The following is a 22345-nucleotide window of genomic DNA, read 5'->3' as shown; positions in this document are numbered from 1 at the left end:
CATCTGCCCATACAATAATAAAGGCGTTCGATTCTATCTTTGAGTCTATATATGTCAATTTTCAGTAGCTAGTTCATTGCAAAAAGCGAAACTCAAAAACACATGGTAAAATACTTTCCTGGAGGCCAAATTAGCATTTAAAAAAAAAAAGCATTTTGATTGTATATGTATCCTGGGAACATTCCAGTAAAACCTAATCCTTTTTTCCCCCTTATAACTCCTGTGAGACCGCTCTCTGTGAAGCGCTGTGTGAATAGATGTACCGTTCCCATTTCTTGAGCTAGTACATTTGGGCGTTTCGTTAGCTGTAAGCTAGTAACAGAAAAGCAGTTCTAAGGGTGGCAGAGACGAGACAAAACGAGTCAGGGACAAGTGTTGGTGTGTCTTAGTGGAGCACCAAGAGAAGACCCTGCTTCTGCGAGGAGCTGCCTTTTGCGACTTTATTAACAAGCAAACAAAAATAGAGCTCAAGTCGCTGTTTTCCTTCTTCACATCGCGCACACACACACACTTTTGTCGTTCTCTTTGGTTTTCAAAGCAGAACAAAATCTTCCCGGAGCACAGCCCCGGAAGACAAGTTATATTATCGTTATGAATACAATACAATAGACTGCTTGTATGGTTTCCATGAGGAGCAGTAGTACTTTGTGCGTTTGGCTGTGCGGCGGCTGACTCAAGGCAAGCGTGACACCTGGAATTTGATTTGGCGGTTAGCGAGAGATGCAAATAAAACGTTAGCTAATTTACAAGGTCAAGGTGATGATTCTGAATTTATCTGCTGGACACAAAGGTGCGTGTGTGTACATTTATGAATATTTATGTATTTTAGGGGGCCAGTACACAACCGCGTAAAAACCCATTCAGTGGCTTTCAAGAGGGGAAGAAAAAAAAAAAAAAAAATCAGCTCCTGAAACTAAAACGTCTCGAGGACATAAGAAAGAAGGGTAACGGCAGTTTGCAAAGCATTTAGTTTACAAATGCAGGCTGCTCATGATATCAAAGTTGAATGAGTCTTTCAAGAATTTTAAGTTAAAAAAAAAAAACAAAGACCCCATAGTTCCTTTAGAAACATGAAATTGGGTTGTAACAGAACTCAGCAGAAGGCCGACCATTTTTCGATTTTTTTCAATTTGTTAAAGCTTTTTCTGCCCAAGTCATTTGATGTGGGCAAAGGAAAAGTGTCAAAGTTGGATGACTGAAAAAAAAAAAAAAAAAAAAAAGACCCCAATGCTTAATTAATATTGTTGATGTAATTTAACAGTGACGTAAATTAAATAAATTAAATTTAAGCTATTAGTAGCCTGTTTCCTATCACTTTTTATTTAGTGAGACTAAATCTTCAGTAGATTGACGTGGAATACTTCAGTTAAAATCGATTCTAGCACCTGAATAAAATATTTAGTTGACCGCTTGCGAAGTCATTACTAGCGTTTGTCGCCATCTGCTGGCCATCTCTTATAAGAAAGAGACTTATTATTATTATTATTATTATTATTTTTTTTCTCCCATTGAAACATTTGTGCGCTTCTCCACCCGAGCGCTTGCCGGGCCGGCTCATTTGTCGGCGTCGCCGCGCAGGCGCCTCTCGTGCTGCCGCTTGGTGATGACGTACTTGAAGAATTCGTAGACGGACCAACTGATGGCGGTGGAGGGCATCTGGTAAATGACGCGGGCCTGCACGCCTTTGAAGAAGGCCGCCGCGCCGCCCGCGCGATACACCGTCCGACAGGCCTCGCCCAGGCCGGAGACGTGGCGCGCGGCCGGCGAGCCGCCCACGTCGGCCTGCAGCACGTGCGCCACCGCCGCCTCCTGCGTGTTGAGCAGCGTCTTGCAGACGTCGAGCGGCGTGGTGGCGGCGGCCGCCAAGGCGCCGGCCAGAGCCCCCGACAGCACGTGCGAGGTGGGGTTGTAGTGTCTGTGCGGGTTGAGCTTCTCCTGCAGATACTCGTAGGTCATGAAGTGGAGCGCCTGGAAGGGCGCGTTCATGGTCAGCTGCGTGGTGTAGCTGCGGTAGAAGGCCGCCGGACCCTCCTGGCGCAGCGTGGCGCCCACGCAGTCCAGCACGCCGCGGTATGGCGAGCCGAACATCTGGATGCGCTGCTTCACCACTGCAGGACGAAAGGGGACGCGAATGTCAGCAATTAGAATGACTGACAATTTGCTAGGGTCTAACAAGTATGAATTTTTTGGATGCCGATTTCGATATTTGGCGGAAATGTTTTTTTTTTTTCTCCAATAACCGATTAACCAGCCGATTATTATTATTATTTTTTTTTAAATATATAATAACGTCATTTTTGGTCACATAATGAGGAAATCAACCCAAACATATTTTTTTCAAGAATATGTTCCCAGCTGGCCCACTAGTTGAAACACAGCATTCTGCGTAATAGTGCAGCAAAATCCACCTGTTTTTAAGGCATTTCAAGGGGCGGCCATTTTGTCTGCCATACCGTCGACTGAAAACGACATCACAGTGTCTCAGGGCTGAGGTAACGACCAATCATGGCTCAGCTTCAGAAAACAGGTCAGCCGTGATTGGTCGTTACCCGAGCCCCGAGACACTGTGATGTCGTTTTCATTTTTGACAGAAGTGACAAAATGGCCGCAACCAGAGATGGCTTAAAAACGGGTGGATTAATAACTCTTGCTCCACGAACGCAATATTTATTAGAATGCCTTGTTTCAACTGGTGGGCTTGCATAGAACATATTCTTTAAAAAAAAATGTTTGGGTTGACTACCACTTTCATGCTTACAAAAACAAACAATATGCATTACAGGCAGAACATTTGACTGTTTTACAATACTTTGCCCCTTACTATTTGTTTCAACTTTACAACAGAGAGGATTTTTCCAAGTACAAAAACACGCAAAAAAAAAAAAGCATGAACTGATGGATTTAATAATGAGTGAAGTTACTGGCAAAACACGTTGTCGCTGACAGAGTTGCATTTGAATTCAGTTTTCAGTTCCCGATTTTCGATGAGATTTAAAAAAAAAATTGCTACCATGCTTGTCTCTGTGCACTAGTGTGGTTCTGCGGTTCTACATCATTTTCTAGATGAATTTAATCAACTCGATTTTTCGAATTCATCCGGGCGAATCGATTTTAAATCGATTTTCGATTAATCGTTACATCCCTACTAATAATACACACTAATCATCACTATAAACCAAAGATAATTTGCAGTGGGAGGGGGAAAACCATGTTAACCCTTTGAAAATGGACTGCGTGCGTTTACCTTCAGCTGGGTTCATCATGGCGTCATGGATGACGGTGGCCATGCAGCCCGCCGCCCCTGCACAAAAAACACAATAAAAATCACCCGCACGCGCACACACACACACACGAACAAGACGCACACCCGGAACCCTCCCTGACCGTTGGCAAAGTGGCTGTTGGCGCCAGGGTGGATGGCGTCGCTCAGCGTGACCTTGATGCGCTCGTAGCAGGCGAAGTAGAGCGCGTGGGCGGGGCCGGCGCCCACCGCCAGCACGTTGACGCCGCGGATGGGCCGCCAGACGCCCTCCGTGCGCACGATCTGCCGCAGGGCGTCCATCACGTTGCGGTAGCGCGCCTTCGGCTCGGGCCGCAAGCTCTGCATGCGAGTCTAGCGGGAGGTAAAGACAATTTGAGCAATCGCCATGAAAGCTTCCACAAATGAGTCTGCCCCCTTGAGGTGGGGGAAAAAAAAAAAATGTTGCGTTTGAGAGCGGCGTTGGCAGTGATTTCAGAGTGCTAAAAGGAAAAAAAACAAAAAAACAACCAGCGAAAAAAAGATCCCTGTTACTTCCTGGTAGGCTGCTACACCAAATATTTTCAAATATAGGCAAGCATGCAACCGGGGCGCTGTCGTCCTTGTGTGCTGCCCCATGGCGTCCAGGAGGTGGCGGTAAAAGTCCACTCTAAAAACGCTGCAAAAAGTGAAGCGCGTTGAGTTTCTATAAACTATTTAGCGATTGGATTTTGAATATTGATCATAATTTCAATGAATAACAACGACACCAAACAAGTCGAAGATGAAACGCTAATAACTAGGGACTCAACGATGAATCGAAAATCGATTCAAATCGATTAATTGATTTGCATTTGGGCATCCCAGCACTTACAAGCCCGACAAAACCTAACAAAAGACAACATACCTAGGTCATTAGAATATATTAATTTATAGTGCTAAAAAATGATGTCTTTCATTTCTTTTCCATTCCAGATGCTTACCACATTTTCAATGTGTAGATCAAATTATGCTCTTGCTCCAAACATTATTGTGTATTGCATTGTGGATGGCTGCAGCACCACACTAGCACACAGAGACAAGGTTGGTAGTGATTTTTAATTTTTTTATTTTTATTTTTTTAAATCTAATCTAATCGAAAATCGGGAACTGAAAATCGAATCAGGGCTTCAGTGAATGATTCGATAATGATTGATCGATGAAGCAACATTGACATGTATATTGTTCCCAGCAGTCTGCCAACAGTGGACTTTTGTTCTCGCGAGGGAAGATGACGCAATCCTCAATCGTTCTAATCGGGAAGTGTGGCCGCCAGGGTTTAATGTCCTGGATGTCTCTGTGGAAATTCCCGCTCTGTGCTTCAGGGAAAAAAGAACCGACCTTAGGTGGAATGTGTCCAGTCATCCTGAGTGTGCCGCACAGTCACCTTATTTTTCTTGTTTTTTTTTTTGTATATTCTTATCAAAAATACAATACAATTTTATTTATATAGTGCATTTCATAACAGCCAGAGCTGTAACAAAGCACTTTACAAACAATACAATAAATGGAACAAAAACAATAAAAGGCTGTGATACATGTATTAATAAATATAGATATAAAATATAAATAAAAATATAAATGAAGCTAATAAATTGACATAAAACACTATATACAATTGACACCGAGTCTTCTCATAGGTCTGTATAACATGTTTGTTTGGGTTCTAATTTATCAAAACATTATGGCCAGTCTGCTCATAGGCACCAGCACGCTAACCGATTTCGTTTCGAGAAAGAAACGAGCGTATCTGTGCTATTAATCCGACCAACAAAAAAGATGGACAGTTAATTAGCCAGTCCCTCTAAAATCGCGCTAACCACGAATGACATTTCCGCCCACGGCTATTTTGGAATCAACTCACCTCTTGAAATGTAAAAGACTGCAAAAGTGCTCCAACTCCCCTCCAAGCAATTTACCTCGCGGAAGAGCTTTTCAACTAACACTTCGCATATTCAAAATGGCGGCGGTTAAAATTGCCATTCAAGCCATTTCCATCACGTTTTCTAAATCACGTCGCATTGGTCAATTAACGTGTACGGGTTTTGCTTATTGAGTGGGGGCATCGGCGCCATCGGCAGTGGGAAGGACGTGCAACGCAACGGTGAAAGGGTTGACATGCCACCACGCCGTGTTTTTTTTTTTTAAAACAACATACAAATCATCTTGCAAGGCAACAACAGCATACTTCGGGGTTGGAAAGTTGGGCCGATGACGAGGAAGCTTTCCATCAAACATTCTTGTGACTTCATGGAGCTAAAGACATTTGAAACGCAATAATTTTCACTTCCTTATACGGGTCGGGACCTGCTGGCTTTATGTACATGCTATCTGCTAATTGCTGTGTTGTTTTTTTTTGTTTTTTTTTAATGTGCTAATTTTGCTTTTGAGCCAGTTTACAGAATCGACAAACTCGTGCTTAGTCTTTGTTGTGATCAAAGATTTCAGAGACCCCGTTCTATTCTGCAAGAATACAAAACAATGAACAAAAATTCTGACCTGATTCTACCTAGAGGCCTCACCTTAAGAACAAAATGATTGCCTAAATGACACATTTGGAGTCATAATTGGGCAAATTTAAATTGCAAATGACACCGGAAAAGTGGCAAGAGACTGCTAAATTATGTTTTAGAAGTATAAATTGTCACGTTATTATCAAGACAACACTAGGAGTAAAACAATCTTTTGCACCATGTCTATGGATCGTGGTAAAGAGTCGCATAGTCCCTAATATTTTTAACTCCCTATACATTGAGAACCTTGAATATGCAAATAAGAGAAAGTGTATGGATGGTAAAAAAAAAAATGCAAAGTACAACAGAGCAGTAAAAGGGAAGGATGTTGGGCTTGTGGAGCACCAATTCAACTTTTACCTGGAAGATAACGTCGCTATCAGCTGAATTGACTTTTACAAGCTTTGTAACGTTGATTCTTGTACATTGTAAAAGGTGTATTTAGAGTTATCTTCTTCCTGAGACCTCAAAAGTCCAGACACACATCGTATATGCACGCTCATGGTTACGTAAGGTTATACGTCATCACATTTCTCAACGATGGCAAGTTCAAATTTGAATGACTTCATTCACAGATCTTCGTCCCCACCATGAAATTATCATTTAAATCAAACAAAGGTGAAGAATAACCAATTTTGCTACTGTGGTCTGTAATGTAATGTAACACAATTAGTTTAGCTTTAGCCGTCACAACTTCAAAATTATTCCCATTCAAAAGTAAAGTGAACCTCGCGGTGGTTTTTGTGACTCTAATACTAAATACGCTAATGTCATATGTGGATAAATTGAAATGAGAAGGGGATAAAGTGCCTCAAGTTGATTTTGGACGTGTCCGACAATGGATGCACGTTAGCTCACATTAATTGCACGGCAGTCAAACACGCTACGCATGTATGTATTAATGTATTAAATTTCATACGACAAAGGGAAATGTATGATTCCGCATATGAAAAGTCTAAATTTCCACTTTTGCCCGCTGCACGTTGTTTCTCCCTAGCTAGCTGCTAGTTAACTGACATCTCTTACAGCAAGGTTACGTGCAAGCCTGTTAGCTTGTAGTCAGTCAAACTCAGGGTCACGTCGCGGCCTACTCGCTTTACGCAACAGGCATTCCGGCGAAATTGAGTGGAAATTGGTCATTAAAAGTTTGACAAGTTTTGCAAATTGTGCAGTTGTGTGACGTAATACCTTCACACAGTCGATGGGGTACATGAGGCAGTGCTCCATAATTCCAGCCACGGCTCCGGCCAGCATGTGGGTGCCGGTGGTGGCTCCCTGGGGCAGCCCCTCATAGTCCACGTCTGCCTCGGTCGAGCACTCCGCGGTGGCTCGGTGCAACACCGGGGGAAAGTCCTGCTCTCCTGGCACCCTTGCGGGTAAACCCCCAACGAATCCTCCCGCGGTGCCCAGCAGTCTGCCACCCAGCCATCGAACGTCTGTCCCGGTTGCGACCCCTGCAACCCGGTTGTCGACGCCCGGCGTGTCCAGCGACGTGCGCCGGGACACGAAGCCGCTAGCTTCCATTCAGATAGCGGATTGAAAAAGGAATCCACCAGTGTTGTCTTCCTGGCACCACGACGCAGCGCCGCCGCTGCCTAGCAGACAGTCACTTGGCGGGTCGCTCATCTGAAGGTGGGCCTCCGGGACGTTAGCAAAGACTAGGCGGGGTATTAGTGGTGACGTCTTCTAATATGTAGTAGGTGATTGGCTTAGATGACAGCCCTTAGTTGACAGCCTACCACTAACGGCCCTTCCCATTGGCCACTGCACGTTCTTCAAGAAAGGCGGGCACGTACAATATATGCCATCTCGAATGAACGTAAACATTACAAAATCGTAATTTGTGATTACTAAAATGAATACCCTACATATTGTAGTGAATGTATGAAGTTGTATTGTTGGTAGCGTTTTCCAAAGTACGTAAACGTAAAATAATTTGAGACAACCGAGCTGTTTTTAGTACGTGGCTCGTTGGTAGCACTCACATAACGGGATTTGCTTCAGATCAACAACTGAATGTAAAGTCCATCTTGAGATTCACGTATAACCCAGAATATATACAATTAAAAAGTAATAATACGTGATTTGACATTGGTCGATGTACTGGCCGTTTTTCCCACGGCACCTGAATGCTGCTCTCAAATTCGTCTACGTAGTACAGTGACGCAATTACGTCCCGACGACCGGAAGTAGGACGTACGGATTCTTGCACAGGCGGCGTTCTTTGTCGCCTTTTTGTATAACACGGTTGTTATCCAATTGTTTCAATCGAATAACTCATTTGTTGGTCACATTTTCTGTCGAAGGAACAACAAGTGTTGGACTGTGTCTTCACGGCCAAGGAGCGGCTTTTTACGGTAGGTTTCAATGACGTCATGCAACACCATATGGATTGCTTTGGCGTGAGAATGCGACGATACACCACTGAACGTGCAGCTCAGCTGGAGCATCTTTTGACATTTTTATTTTGTCTTGTTTTATAACCACAAATATAAAAGCCAGGTCAGTAAAGCCAACTGGGCAGGTTTATTATTAATCATATTTTACAGCGTGTTGAACAACCAAGAAGCTGTTGGAAAGAGTACACGGGTAACATTATGTAAAATCTAATGATCTCTTGTGGCCCATAAAGTGTTACATTGATGCACTCTCAACTCAATCTTACCAGATAACCATTATGACTAACTTCTGTAGATAACCACAAATAAACTACCTACTGGAACTAACCAACTCTCTCTCTACTGTGACTGACTAATAAAGTAGAGACTTGAGACAACTACCGGTAACCATCTAATAAACCAACAACTGTCGCTAACCACTAACTGCCGTTACCCTGTAACTAATTAACTAACTCCTGTAACTCATGAAGCCATCGTGGCCTCCTATAAAATGTTACATGATAAAACACATAATAGGGTGACACTTGCTTTTTTTTTTTTTTTAACTGTAAACAATACTGCTATGGAAAATTCTTAATGTTGTGGTATTGAAATGTTGTCAACACAGGTCAGAGTTGTGTGCGGGAGCCTCAGCGACCATGAGGTGACGACTGTGTGCTTCAACAAGCCCGCGTGGCGGACATATGGCACGGTAACGCACCTCCATCATCTTGGCCCTTTTTTTGCATGTGGTTAAGACCTTATTACCGGGACGTCACACGCCCAGTTTTTTTTTTTTTTTTCCTAAAGGGTCCATAACTGTTGTACGTGTGTCCAGGATCACGTTATGGTTCCTGCCGGCGTCCTGGTACTGCGGCGTGGCCCCCAGGCAGAAGCTACTGCTGCTGCTGCTGGTCGCCTCAGTCCTGCTGCTCCTGGGCACCCACCAGAGGCTCCTACGGGGCCCCGGCAGACCACACGGGACTCGCTTCAGCAAGTGAGTGGACACATGTTTATCTGTAGAGACCCATTTGGTTCATGCAAGGCTCGTCCTTGGTGCAAGCAAGCAAACACACAGAGCTTGTGATAAGTTATCGCCAAACAAGTGCAGGTGTTTTTCCTCACACAGTTCCTGTCTTAAAGGTACAGTAGCGTCTATTTCAGGGGTGGGCAATTCCAGTCCTCGAGGGCCGTTTTCCAGCTCTCCGTTGCCGCAACACACCTGATTCAAATGAGGGTGACATGTGAAACATGCGGGATAACAAGCACAATGGCCTGATCTATTTGATGACCGACCCTTTGGGCGGCTCCAGGTTCCTCTCCAGCGCCGAGTCCATGGAGGCCACTGACGTGCAGGATGCGGGCCTCAACTACGGCGTGGTGGTGGACTGCGGCAGTAGCGGCTCTCGCGTCTTCGTGTACTATTGGCCCCCCCACAACGGAAACCCCCATACGCTGCTTGACATACGGCAGATGAGGGACCTTGACCGGCAGCCTGTTGTCAAGAAGATTAAACCGGGTCAGTATTTTTCATTTGATTGATTTATTTTTTTACGCAGTGTAGGAACTCATGGAAGTGCAATTGATTGTGCCGCCACTATTTACTTGATTTTTTTTTTTTTTTAATTGCTTTTGGTGACATTTGGTTTCAAGGAGCCATGTTGAAGTGAGGTGAGGAGCTTCATTCGTTAGGTCAGGGATGCCCAAGGCCGGTCCTCGAGAGCCCCTATCCATCCTGTTTTTAGATATCTCCCTCCTCCAACTCAATGATCCAATTCAAATGATCAGCAGGCTGGAGAGGGGCTCGGACATGGGCACCCCTGAGTTAGGCCATAGCCTTGTCCAATAGGAAAAAAAAAAAAAAAAGTCACCCTGTCCGTGTCACAGCTTCTGGGATTGGGTGTCGTGACATTCACAATGCGAGCCCGAGGGCACTTTTGACGTCGCTTGACGTCGATGGCAGGGGGTGGTTATGAGGCTAAAATGACGGATGAATCCGCTTAATTCTTATGCCACAAATTTTGACAAGTGTTGGCACCATAGAATATATTCTCATTGTAAAATCTCCTTTCAAGGCACCTACATGTATCGAACACACAGACGGCACAATATTTTCTGTACATTACATGCTTGTAGTTTTTTTTTTTTTTCTTGTGTTTCAAGGCATGTTTTACTAAGTGGGTGTTTTGACTTTCAGGTATCTCCTCGCTGGCGACCTCTCCGACTAGTGCCAGCGACTACCTGCATCCTCTGCTCAGCTTCGCCGCCGCCCACGTGCCCCGGAACAAACACAAGGAGACGCCGCTATACATCCTCTGCACAGCCGGCATGAGGCTGCTGCCAGACAGGTGTCTTGTTTTGAACACTCTCACAGTTATCGCCGACGACGGCATTTCAACCAACTAACCGATTGCTATTGCTAACCACTGTTGAGAATCATTGTTGTAAGTAAAATCAAACTACAACAACTGATTACTAAACTAACGTCTGTGTAAGCAGCTCCCGGGCTTGTTTTCATTTGATTTTGCTGCAGCCAGCAGGCGGCCATCTTGGACGACGTGGTGAGCGACGTTCCCCTGGACTTTGACTTCTTGTTTTCCCGCTCTCACGCTGAGGTCATCTCCGGGAAGCAGGAAGGTGAGTGTAAATTTTTTCTGTGGGGGGGGGGGGACGACGACACATCTTTCATTATTTGCTCCAAAATTCATGCTATATGCAGTTTTTGTGCTCCTTTTATTAATGATGCACTAAGATGCCACAAGATGGCGCCAAAGACTTGTCTTACCGAAAAGTATTGCTTTGGCGCCATCTTCGCACCATCGCAATTTTGTAGTCACCTCCTTTTAAGTCCCTCCACTTTCTGTTTTTTTCCTTCTGTCCTGCGTGCACGTACGCACTGTGTGATAGGTCGGATATTTTTTCGTAAAGGCATTTTCCGATTTTGTGCTTACGTACACTTTTAGTTTGAATCCTACAGACTCTCTGATAAATGAGACCCCTGGCACCAAAGCATACTTTTCAGCTTTGGCTAGCTGACCTATTCGCATAGAAGTATTAGCGAAGCACTAAGGCATTTCTTGCGTTTGTTCAAAGGCGTTTACGCGTGGATCGGCATCAACTTCGTCTTGGGCCGCTTCGACCACGATGACGATGGTGAGGACGCAGCACCAGCCACTGACATTTTAACGCGTGCCTTTCAAGGCTGACAACTAACCTCGGGTGTCCTTTTGTTGCGGCGCAGAGGACTCTACGGTGGAGGTGACCACAGGCTCGCAGCCAATCAGCCGCCGTCGCACTGTGGGCATCATGGACATGGGCGGAGCTTCGCTGCAGATCGCCTACGAGGTCCCCGGCGCCATCACCTTCAGCTCGCCGCAAGAGGTCAGAGTGACATCGCTCTCATTGCCCATTACTGACTGACTTACTAGTTATTTCAACTAACCTACAAACTTGCAACATATACGTACTAGAATTAACTACCGGTACTTCCGTGAAGGAATTTACTAGCCTGACGAGCCGGTTAAGTATCCACGGCGTTCTACCAACTTTAACTACTGCAACCAACTACCAACTTCAATTAACTACTGTAACCTACTAACTGTTGAAACAAACTATGGACAAATAAATACATTTACAGCTGTACCTAACCAATGACTGCAACCAACTGCCATAACCAACTCGCGTAACCAGCCTCCTAACTACTTTACCTACTGACATGACGAAATGAACTTGCTCCTGTCATTGACTAAATAGACAAATAACTGGTACCGAACCCGACTGCTGCCATCCAACGACTGGAAACAACTAATTACTTTCATACTGCAACTGCTGAACTAGCTATTGTAACCAATTAACTACCATAACAATCTAGTGTAACCAACTTTAACTACTGACACTGACTAAATAGCAAATTAGATAAATACAGCAACTAGACAATGACTGCACTCAACTAACTTAACGACTGTAACCTACTAATCACTAACTCCTGTAATCAACGAACCAACAACTTTAACTACTGTCAAAGTGAAGAAATTAACTTTATACTGTCACTAACTAAATAGCCAATTAAACAACCATGCAACGCACCAACTACTGTAACTAACTACTTTAAGCAACTAGCTACTTTTATCAAACTACTGCAACAAATAAAAAAGTAGTTAAATAAGTGCAAAATGAACTAACAACGGCATGACTGAAGAAGAAAAGCCATTCAATAATTGCCTCCTAGAACAAACCGTCGTAAAGCAACCGATGCTATGCTAATGAGCGAAGCTGGCTAACGCTGCTGTGGCGCTTCAGGAGGAGGCGGGCAAGAGCGTCCTGGCCGAGTTCAACCTGGGCTGCGACGTAGAGCACACGCAGCACGTGTACCGCGTCTACGTCACCACCTTCCTGGGCTTTGGCGGCAACATGGCGCGACAGCGCTACGACGAGCGCTTCATTAACACAACGCTGGAGAACAACAGGTGCTAATTATGCGACGCCACAATCGGGCCGGGCGGCGCGGCCTCAAAAAGAACCCTCGGATGTTTCTCAAAAATCTCATTTTGCTTTGGTCATGAACTTTATTGGTTTCGCAAAAATCTGATTTGAATTGCTTTTTTTTTTTCCCCCTTCACTCGTGGGGGAGTTCATTTATTTCTGATGATTACAACAAGCTATGAAATAGTTATTTACGCCAAAGACTAGACAGAGGGCAAAAAAAAAAAAAAAGCTTGTTGATATTGGATTTCTTTTGTCCAATCAGATTTTAGCAGATCTAATCTGCCCACGGCCTTCAGAATCTCAGTGAAATTTCACCAGTTAAAGAATCATCAGCATTTTTTATGCCCTCTGATTGCTTGGCCAGAGCAAAAAAAAAAAAAAAAAAAAGCGATCTACACACACTGTTAGTTGCCAGTAACAGCGCTTGGATGCGTGCAGGTTGCTGAACACGGTGACGGGCCTGAGTGAGGACAAACCCTACCTGGACCCCTGCCTGCCCCTCGCCCTGTCGCACACGCTGCTCCGAGACAACCGGACCGTGTACCTGAGAGGCCAGGGAGACTGGGCCCGCTGCCTGGAGGCCGTCCAACCCTTCCTGGGCCTCCGCAACGGCACCATGACGGCAGGGGGTGTCTACCAGGTACCACGAAAAAACCCTTTTCTGCAACAGACTGGAGATGGAAATTGAGACGGCAATGTGTGGAATAGTTGCGGCGCAGTATCGGTTGAAAGTAGGACAAAATGTCAAGACTTAACGATATTACATCGAAAAATCCGTTTTGGGTAGGAAAAAAAAAAGATATATTGCGATAGATCATATTTTGATGGTCCAGTATGAATTTTTTTTTTCCCCCCCCCCCTGCTTTTAGGCACCCATCAACTTCAGTAACAGCGAGTTCTACGGCTTCTCCGAGTTTTACTACTGCATGGAGGACGTGCTGCGCATCGGCGGACAGTACGACAGCGACAAATACTCAAGGGCCGCCACGGTAGGTAGCTACACTCCATCTGTATTATTTAGAAAAAAGAAGAAAAAAAAAAATGAGTGCTTTATTATTTTGGGGGTTGTCTTTGTGGTGCCAATGTAGGACTTTTGCGCCACCAAGTGGTCAACACTGAAACAGCGTCTGGACAAGAAGCTCTTCTCACAGCAGGCCGACGTCGACCGACTCAAGTACTTTTGCCTTTTCTTTTCTTTTGCCTGGTTAAGGGAGACAGCTGAGAAAGGAGAGCAAGTAGAAATTTTAAAGGGAGGGAAAAGAAAGCAAAATGCCACAACAAAACATTTGTTGGAAGCTGGGGACAGTTTGGCTTCGAAAAAAGTCACAGCGAAAGGAATGTTGGAGCAAAGTTGAGAAAAACCAAGATAAAAGAAAATGAAAAAGACGTAACAACTATTGTTACCCTGTTGGAGTTTTTGAGGATAAGACAGTGGGAAAAAAAAAAAAAAAAAAAAGAGTAAAGAGCAGCAATAAAAGACAACAGCACCTCTTATGACTTCATTCGGCAACCTGGGGACAAGCACATGAGAAAAGAGAGGGGAAAAAAACAACAACAATAATAAATGTTGGAACATAGTTGCGAATCAGAGAGGAAAGACCTGATGTGGGAAAATCGTAATAGACGAGAGACAATAACAACATTTCTTGGAGCCTTGGTAGAAAGCTCGGGCCTGGACATTGAAAAAGGAGAGCAGAAGGACAACACGATTCGCAAGATGAGAGAGGGAATAGAGAGTTGAAAAAAAAAAAAAAAAAAAAAAGCAACAACAAAAACAACACCCGTTGTAAGCCGGTGTTGGGAATGCAAAACAGAAAAGTGAAAAAAAAAACCGCAACAACAAGGACGAGACCTGCCGGAACCTGGTCCGAGAGAAAAGAAAGCAAAGAGCAACCACAAAAGGCAACATCACCCGCTACTGCCTGCTTCCTCCAAATGTACCGATCGGACGTGTTCTCTCCGCGTTCTTTAGGTATCAGTGCTTCAAGTCAGCGTGGATGTTCCAGGTTCTGCACGCTGGCTTCCGCTTCCCCGGCGACTACCGCAGTCTGAGGACGGCGCAGCTGGTCTACGACAAGGAGGTGCAGTGGACGCTGGGAGCCATCTTATACAAGACGAGATTCCTGCCACTCAGGTGCACAAAATATTTGGAAAGCATTAGAGGAATGTGTTATTATTATTTCCGCCATGGGTTTTTTGAGAATTTTTGTGTGTGTCTAGTCTACTCATGATGGATATGTCTCCTAAATTTCACGTTGCTAAATGACTCCGATTTAGGGGGCTGAATGTTGACAAAAGAAACTCCAGAGGCTTGACTGAATATAAATGATGAAACTCACTTGTCTAAATGGAAAAAATCTCCACAGTTTTGTGTCACTTGAGACTTTTCGTTGTGGGTCTATTCACGATAGACACGACTACCAAATTTCATGTTGCTGAAACTGACTTCAGGAGCTAATGTTTAACAAAATTGAGCGCTCCAAACCAAGATGACAGACTTCCTGTGTTTTTTCAGGCATGGCTGTTTACGACTTTTTTTTGTGGGTCTACTTTTAATTGGCCTGTCAGCCAAATTTTATGTTGCTCAGTAAAGCCTTGGGGACAAAATAAGGTAACCACATTTTTGCAAATTGATGCTCAAGTGGCTCCTTTGGGCCAAAAACGGACAACTTCCTGTGTGTTTGCGGGCATGGCTTCTTGAAACTTTTTTTTGTGTTTCTCCTCATGATACCAAATTGCAATTTGAATTTTCCACTTAGAACCTAAATGGCTTTTTTTTTTTCCCCCATGTCTATGGCTTCTTGAGACTTTTTTTGTGGGTCTATTCTTAAATCGATAAGTCCACCGAATTTCATGTTGCTCGGTTGAAACTGTCCTCGGGCGCTGAATTTTTAAAGAAATGCACAGGGAGGGCCAATACCAAGGCATTTTTCATTTCACAAATAGCTAAAACGGCTGCATTTTCCTCAAACGGCCGATTTCCCGTGTCTTTCCTAGCATGGCTTCTTGAAACTTTTTTGTGGGTCTCTTAATCGACAAGTCCACCAAATTTCATGTCGCTCAGTTGAACAGGCTTCTGGGCCAGAATTCTCAAAACATCCGATCAGTGGGTGTGACTGGGCTCTCCTCCCGCCATGTCATGTTTAGGGACCTCCAGCAGGAGGCGCTGCGCCAGAGCCACCCCAGCTGGCTGCGTTCTTCCTTCGTGTACAACCACCACCTGTTCTCTCTGTGCCTGTTGGTGGTGGTGTTGGCCATTTTGCTCTACATCCTACGCCTCAGACGCATCCACCAGCGAGAACAACGGCAGGCCGACACGCTGGACATGCTCTGGGCTGACGAAGGAGAGGTGCTCATACACTGAGAATCGCTATATCGGGATTTTCATATAGTGGACGACACGATGTAAAAATCGCTGCATAGTGAGGAGGGAGTAGGGAATGATGAACGAGTCATCAATCCCTACTCCCTAATGACCATATCAGAATTTTCCATGTAAACAAATCCCAATCTAGTGATCACACGATGACATCATCGCCCTGTCCTACTTGAATGATTTCCTCCTTGACACACGTTCTCTCTCTCTCTCCAATTAAGATGGCCCGTGTGTCCGTTTTCTCCTGACGAGTCGTTTAGTTTGCCCACCAACTAGTTTGTCGTTTACAGACGAGCGATGACGTCCTGATCAAATGTTTTGATCCAAAGCTGCTGTGGACTCTTATTGGGCGCCTGGACAACAGCTGTTCCTTTTTGTACATTCCTTTTTGTTTGTCGTCAAAGTGAAGCAGAAAAGTGATTTGTCCAACGTTTCGATGTGGGCAAGGTGCAATAGTGAGCAGATATGACCCAAATGTGAATACAGGACAAATGATTCCATGCCAATAAAACAAGTTATTTTAGTATCCTCTGTGTCTCCTTCAATTGAAATGATCATTAAAAATATGAACAAATTTCAATTTTATTCACATTATGTTTGTATTTCTATGCTCACATTTTATTTTAAAAAGTACCGGTATGAAAAATTTAAAAAATAAATTATGCAAATATAATAGATAAGATTATAGTTTACATTTTTTCACATCTATACCCATTTTTTCCTTTAAATTAAAATGTTGTCATTTAACTGCAATTTTCACATTTTTATTATATGCAGATTTCATTTGAATTAAAATGCTATTTTGTCATAATTTACGTTATAGATTTCATTTTCCATATACCGTATTATATTCGAAACCTAATTATTTTAAGAAGTGCATACAATTTTTCAAAGAATAAACAACGAATTTGTGTTCAAATGCGAGAGACAGCGAGAGGGGGATTGGAATTGTTCAATACAAAAGATTTTCTGTACTTGTTCTTCAAGACAGCACTGGGGGACAAAGTGTTTGCTCAGCAGGTGGCGCTCACAAGTCACACAAACCACACTTTGTTTTTATTTTAAAAATATACTTTTAATACAACAGCTGCATATAAATATTAAAATATACATTATACAGGTTTACAAGAAACACACACACACAAAAACCAGAACAAACCAAAAATATCAGGCTTCTATTTTTACGGCACTTCTGTATGTTTTTTTTTTGTTGTTGTTTGTTTTCTATCTTAAAGGTTTATTACTGAGTGACAAAAGGAGTTAAATGTGTTAAAAGGTCCAAATACTACTGTAGTAGTGTGAGTACTGAGGGAGGAGAGGGTTTTACTGTACATTATTTGACATGACCATGATGGAATGTTTGCAATTATTGGCGATCGACGTCTTTTCAAGCTCCACAAAAACGGCTGACTGGTTTTTGGTCAAAGAGAGAAAACAAGTGGAAGAAGTGGGGAAAATGCCGATGGTGTGATGTAAAAGTAATTGAATTGCTTTGGTTGACTCTTTTGGCTCTCATCATCTGACTGGCTGACAGATGGAAATATTGACGATTAACTTAAATAATGTTGGTAATTAAAGTGTTTTTTTTCTCCACACAGTGAAGAAAATGTCTTAAAAGTTAGAAAATTCTGCTGGTGTCCAATGTATTTTAACACTTTTTTTGTCACTAATGACAGCAAGAAAACCCCGACAGAAAACAAGAAACAAAAAGCTATTAATTTATTTCATACAATAAAGCTTTAAAAAAGTAAAACTTTGATAAGTTTTTTTTCAATGCACAATGAGAATGTAAAAAAAAAGAGAAAAAAAGGTAATAGACATTGTTTGTCAACAGAATTGAAAAAGTTAATCGTTAAACGTTTTCTGTGTTTGAGCTCATTTTAAAAATGAACATTCTTCGGTTCTTGAACGGATGCTATGCTAAGCTAATTGGTCGCTAGGGACTCTGATGTCATGTAAACTGACGAAAAACATTCACAAGTCGATTCTTAGGCGAGTTCGACCCCCCCCCAAAAAAAATTAACTCGACATTTTACCAACTGACCACGTGTGCTAGCCTGTGACATTTCATGTTTGTTTGTTTTTGCGGGACACAAAATTGCGCATTTGTGTTCCACGTTTGCTATGCTGATAGTTTTACAAGATGGGATGTTTAACAAAAAATAAAAAATAAAAAAAATCCTCATGTCACACCTTGTTTGGAGTTTGGCTGCCTTTCTTTTTTTTTTTTTTTCCTCTCTGACCGACGCCAGCATTGGACACTCAGCGGATTTTCGCAAATGTGGAAAACATCAGCTAGTGGAATACAGTCAGCAGACATTTATCGCAGGGGCTACATTCTACAAAATCCACGATATAGAGACCATATAAAAAAAATCAAAAATACCGTGGTGCCTTGAGATACAAGTTGAATTTGTTCCATGACGCCATTGAAACGAATAAAAATGCAATGAATCTGCTTCAGACCCCCAAAAACACACCAAATTAATTTTAAAGTTTTTTCATTAAAAAAACTAAAAAAATTTAAAAAAGCACTTGACAGTGTGATACAGTATGAAAACTGGCAGTAATAACAGTTGCCATATTATAACTCAATTATTATTCTGCTCATCGTTTTGGGTAGTAATTCCGCCATCATTTATGTGTACAATTGCGAGCGGAAGAATGAAAACAGGAAATGTCATCCTTTTCCCAAACAAGCCTTGTTTTTGCTAAGGGGTTTATGTTAAATCCTCTGTAATCCTGCTTTTTACGCCTATAAAAAGCAACGCCTGTAAGGTTCATTTTAAAATGTACGTCTTTGGGCATAATTATTGATTTACATTGTAAGATGGTAAATTTGTTAGTTAAAAATGACGGTGTTTGTTTATTTGTTACAGAGGGATCGGTACACTAACACTACAATATTTGTCTTATCCTTTGCTATTGCTCTTTCCTTATACATTATGTTTTTTAAATGTGTTTCATTATTTCTAAAGTAGTCGACAAAACAAAGCGATGAAGTAGCAAGTCGGATCTAATAAAAAAAAAAACGTGCAAATCAAGACGCTTGTATCTCAAGGCACTCCTAAATTCTAATAGTTTTATACCCTTTCAACACGCTTGTAACGCATTTGAACTTATTAAAACAAACTTTTGAAACACATTGTAAACATATTTCAACACACAAAAAATTGCTACACTACGAGGCTACGCTAGGCACTTTGTGGCGGCGCAAACAAACACAGTGAAGCTCCTCGACCAGAAACCAGTCAGCGCTTCCTGGTTGGCATCTTTTCAGACCGCCGAGTTGAAAAATAGGTGCCAAAAGTCTTTTCTTTTTTTTTTTTCCTTTTTCTTTCTTAAGGAGGACTTTGCCTCCTCTACCAAGGTGCGTAGTTGTTTTTAAAACACAGTGCAATTCAAAAGGGTCCTTAACTCTTTTCTTTTTCTTTTTTTTTTTTTTTCCCCCCCATGTCCTACAACATTTAGAGACCTTGGACACGGTCGGTCTACAGCTTCACAGAAGAAAGGCAGACATGGCCAAAAAGAAACTCAACAATATACACTACCCACAAGAAGTTAGGAATATTGGGCTCTGAAGTGACGTTTCGGGATGAACCTAAAATGCTCGAGAGACCTTTTTACATGTGAACTTTCAACTTTTGAATGCACGTCGCTCCGTTGAATCTCTTAGTCTTATTCTCTAACAAAAAAAAAACTGAATTGCAAACGTCATTGATTTCTTCATTTCAAAGGACATCCTCTTCTTTGCCTTTCGGTGACTCTTCCGGTTTCTTCCAATAAATTGGAGTTGTATTAGAACTGGTATTCAAACAGTCCTCTTCGTCGCGCTGTTCACATTTTGACGTCGTGAGCGTACTACGGCGCCCCAACGATCGAGCCGACGAAGCTACGAACGGGGAATGCCCACCGAGCTTCGAGAGTCATCAGCAGATTGCAACAGAGACCGGAGGAGTCGCAGAAAGGCATACACGTGCACGTTCTAGGAAACGCTCATGGTTCAGACAGCTGTTGTGATTTTAGTCCTTCAGTTCTTGTTCGGCAACACAAAAGTGCAGTGAGACTGGAGGAGTCACCGAAAGAAATGGAAATAGATGTGGACGCCCTTGGAAACGTTCACGCGTCAAAGCCCAATATCACAAACATATTGTGCATATATATAACATAAGAGAAAAATGCATTATTTGCTCTCTTTGTGGTTACAAAGGTGCGCTACATAATTAGGTGGGAGGGCCACACACGGGGGGCTGAAATGCTTTTTTTTTTTTTTTTTTTTTTTTTTTTTCCAGGGGGCGTCAAAGTGGGGGTGCATGCTGGTGATTCAGTCAAAATAAAAGCGAATAAAAGCAAAACATTGGCAGCATGTGCGAGGTTTTGGTGTTTTTTTTTTTCTCTTTGGTCGCTTTAGATTAAGTAAGGTGCAGCTTTCTAAAACATGGTGGCGTGACGATGATGAGGGAAAGGAAGTGGGCGTCTTAAAGATGGGGGGGGGGCAATAAAGCTGCTTCTCCAACATCAGCACTCGCCACATTTTTTTTTTTTCACACAAAAAATGACAACAAATTAAAAAAAAAAAAAAAATAGACAACCCCCTCGTATCCTCTAAACCAGTGCTTCTCAAAGTGGGGTCCACGAAATAATCTAGTTGGAAAATTAAATGGATAACACAAATGGTGTATTACAAGAAACAGTTTAGAGAGGGTCGAGAGAATAAAAGTCATAATCTTATGACAAGTCAGTGTTTTGAGAATGACGTAGTATTGTTTTTGTCCTTTAGAAAGTTGAATATTACCAAAATAAAGTTTTACTTTCCCACAGATACAAGGTAGTAAAATTAACAAAATAGTGTTTGTGGTATTTCTGGAGAAACAAGGCTAATTTGAAAACAATGTCTTATTGTTCAAGAAAAACAAAAGTTATAATACAAATTGTTATATTTATTCTGGATTAACAAGTCGTATTACTAAATATGTCTTTGTTCCTGTAACAATTTCAACTTTATTTTTCTTAAAAAAAAAAAAAAAAAATTGTTACCCTAACATTCAATTTTTTTTTTTTGTGCAAAAATCAGAATTTTTATATGAACATTATGCCTTTGTTCTAATAACAATTTGGGTTTCTTAATAGAATGTTAAAACCCCCAAAAAATCTGTTTTTGTTTTGTTCTCATTACAACTGTTATCGTAACTCATACTTTTTTTTTTTTTTAAACATTTTTTAAAAAATTGAAAAAATTACAAATAAATTCCTTGAATGCCTGGACTGTGAAAAGACATAAAAGGTTGGCAGTGATGAAATTATTTTTTTGGTGTAACGATGACATTTTCAAATTAAACACTTTTTTACCTTAACATTACGAGTGTTTTTCTCAACAACAAAAATCTGAATTAGGTATGAAAGTACGAATCCCCCCCAGAAAAATCTGAATTTGAAACTGTAACATTCTGACTTGTTTCCTATAAAAAATAAAATAAAATCTGAATTTATCGTAAGGAAAAATTTTCTCCCCTCCAAAATCTGAATTTATCATAACACGAAGACTTTTTCCCTCAATGATAAAAAAAATTCAGAATGTGTTATCGTAACATTGCAAAGTTTTTCTCTCCTGCAAAATCCTAATTTATCATAACATTATGACATTTTTCCTCGCTTAAATACGTAAATCTGAATTTATCGTAACAAAACTTTTTTTGACCCCCAAAAAATAAAATACAAAATTAAAATGACTGTAACTTTTTTTGTACTCAAAAATAAAATATTAGAATTTGGTATCGTAACATTCCGACAACATTTAGCTCCATATTTCTCGGTACACATGGTAGTAGTGTTTAATTGTTTTGAGGATTATGAGGGGGTGCTTGGAAACATTTCTACCCTCGACCCATCAAGTTTGAGAGCCCCCTACTTTCAGAGCCCCCTCGGTTCACTAGCGCCCCCCCGGACCACTATGGGCATCTACAGAACAGTGCAATGTCTATTTATAGGCACAATGGGGTACGAGTACAGCACACGGCGAGAAAAAGGAGAGTACAGTATTTTTACAAGAGCAGCATACACTCACACAGGGACATCCAGGGGGTCGGGTTTAGAGCGCCACCTCTCGGGGGGGCTCCTTGTGCTGGCTGGGACCCCCGCTGGCCGCCAAGATCCTCTGCACGAAGTCTTTGGTCCGCCCGGCGACCAGAGGACCTGCGGTTGCCATGGCGACACACTCAGCACCCTTACATTTTTTCAACCTTAAGATTGTCTGGTTTGTTTTTTGTGTACTTCGCATTGCACGTTTTGTTGTATTCATATTTACTTTTATGGTTAC

The 22345-nt window shown here is 42.2% G+C and overlaps 3 protein-coding genes across 14 annotated transcripts in view; 1 reads left to right on the top strand and 2 right to left on the bottom strand.

Annotated features, from left to right (window-relative positions):
- Window positions 1-375: 375 nt before the first annotated feature.
- LOC147146507 (mitoferrin-2-like) lies at window positions 376-7444 on the bottom strand. The gene is made up of 4 exons (XM_086034456.1): window positions 6979-7444; window positions 3385-3613; window positions 3245-3301; window positions 376-2108 (listed from the first exon to the last, which is right to left on the bottom strand). The coding sequence occupies exons 1-4, from the start codon at window positions 7312-7314 to the stop codon at window positions 1555-1557; spliced, it is 1176 nt and encodes a 391-aa protein (XP_085890582.1). The 5' UTR covers window positions 7315-7444; the 3' UTR covers window positions 376-1554.
- A 527-nt stretch (window positions 7445-7971) lies between these two features.
- LOC147146506 (ectonucleoside triphosphate diphosphohydrolase 7-like) lies at window positions 7972-16555 on the top strand. Of its 2 annotated transcripts, XM_086034449.1 has the most exons (15): window positions 7972-8147; window positions 8797-8880; window positions 9007-9165; window positions 9482-9687; window positions 10366-10516; window positions 10702-10805; window positions 11262-11321; window positions 11410-11549; window positions 12468-12634; window positions 13092-13293; window positions 13523-13642; window positions 13742-13827; window positions 14626-14787; window positions 15801-16002; window positions 16251-16555. In XM_086034449.1, exons 2-15 carry the CDS (start codon window positions 8873-8875, stop codon window positions 16275-16277), a joined length of 1794 nt encoding a protein of 597 aa, XP_085890575.1. In that variant the 5' UTR covers window positions 7972-8147; window positions 8797-8872; the 3' UTR covers window positions 16278-16555. The 2 variants fall into 2 exon arrangements, with proteins under 2 accessions (XP_085890575.1, XP_085890576.1); XM_086034450.1 differs by lacking the exon at window positions 7972-8147 and having other exon boundaries at window positions 8760-8880.
- The window catches only part of LOC147146505 (uncharacterized), a 30576-nt gene continuing 16524 nt past the window's right edge, over window positions 8294-22345 (bottom strand). For 4 of the 11 annotated variants that reach the window (XR_015087281.1, XR_015087288.1, XR_015087289.1 and 1 more), the window contains exons 11-14: window positions 22094-22221; window positions 11383-14782; window positions 10654-10822; window positions 8294-9663 (exon numbers count right to left, since the gene is read on the bottom strand). Coding sequence is in view for 1 of the 11 variants with exons in the window: in XM_086034452.1 (XP_085890578.1) it covers window positions 22118-22221 (104 nt within the window). In the remaining 10 variants the exon portion in view is untranslated. Of the gene's footprint in view, window positions 9664-10653; window positions 10823-11382; window positions 14783-17078; window positions 22222-22345 lie in introns of those variants that run through there. The other 7 variants (XR_015087286.1, XR_015087283.1, XR_015087285.1 and 4 more) reach the window with 7 other exon arrangements.

Source organism: Filicampus tigris, chromosome 6 (assembly GCF_054856515.1).
Source record: "Filicampus tigris isolate MCC_2025a chromosome 6, RoL_Ftig_1.0, whole genome shotgun sequence".
NCBI lineage: Eukaryota > Metazoa > Chordata > Actinopteri > Syngnathiformes > Syngnathidae > Filicampus > Filicampus tigris.
The sequence above is the reverse complement of the archived record's forward strand: the minus strand, read 5'-3'. Positions and strand labels throughout refer to the sequence as shown.

Excerpts from the sequence above, each read along its gene's own strand:
- LOC147146507 (XM_086034456.1), bottom strand. The coding sequence starts at position 7,314 with ATGGAAGCTAGCGGCTTCGTGTCCCGGCGCACGTCGCTGGACACGCCG. Across the intron at positions 3,302-3,384 it reads CAACAGCCACTTTGCCAACG|GGGCGGCGGGCTGCATGGCC; the intron begins GTCAGGGAGGGT and ends TTTTTTGTGCAG. Across the intron at positions 2,109-3,244 it reads CATGATGAACCCAGCTGAAG|TGGTGAAGCAGCGCATCCAG; the intron begins GTAAACGCACGC and ends TTCGTCCTGCAG.
- LOC147146506 (XM_086034449.1), top strand. Across the intron at positions 11,550-12,467 it reads CCTTCAGCTCGCCGCAAGAG|GAGGAGGCGGGCAAGAGCGT; the intron begins GTCAGAGTGACA and ends GTGGCGCTTCAG. Across the intron at positions 12,635-13,091 it reads ACAACGCTGGAGAACAACAG|GTTGCTGAACACGGTGACGG; the intron begins GTGCTAATTATG and ends GGATGCGTGCAG.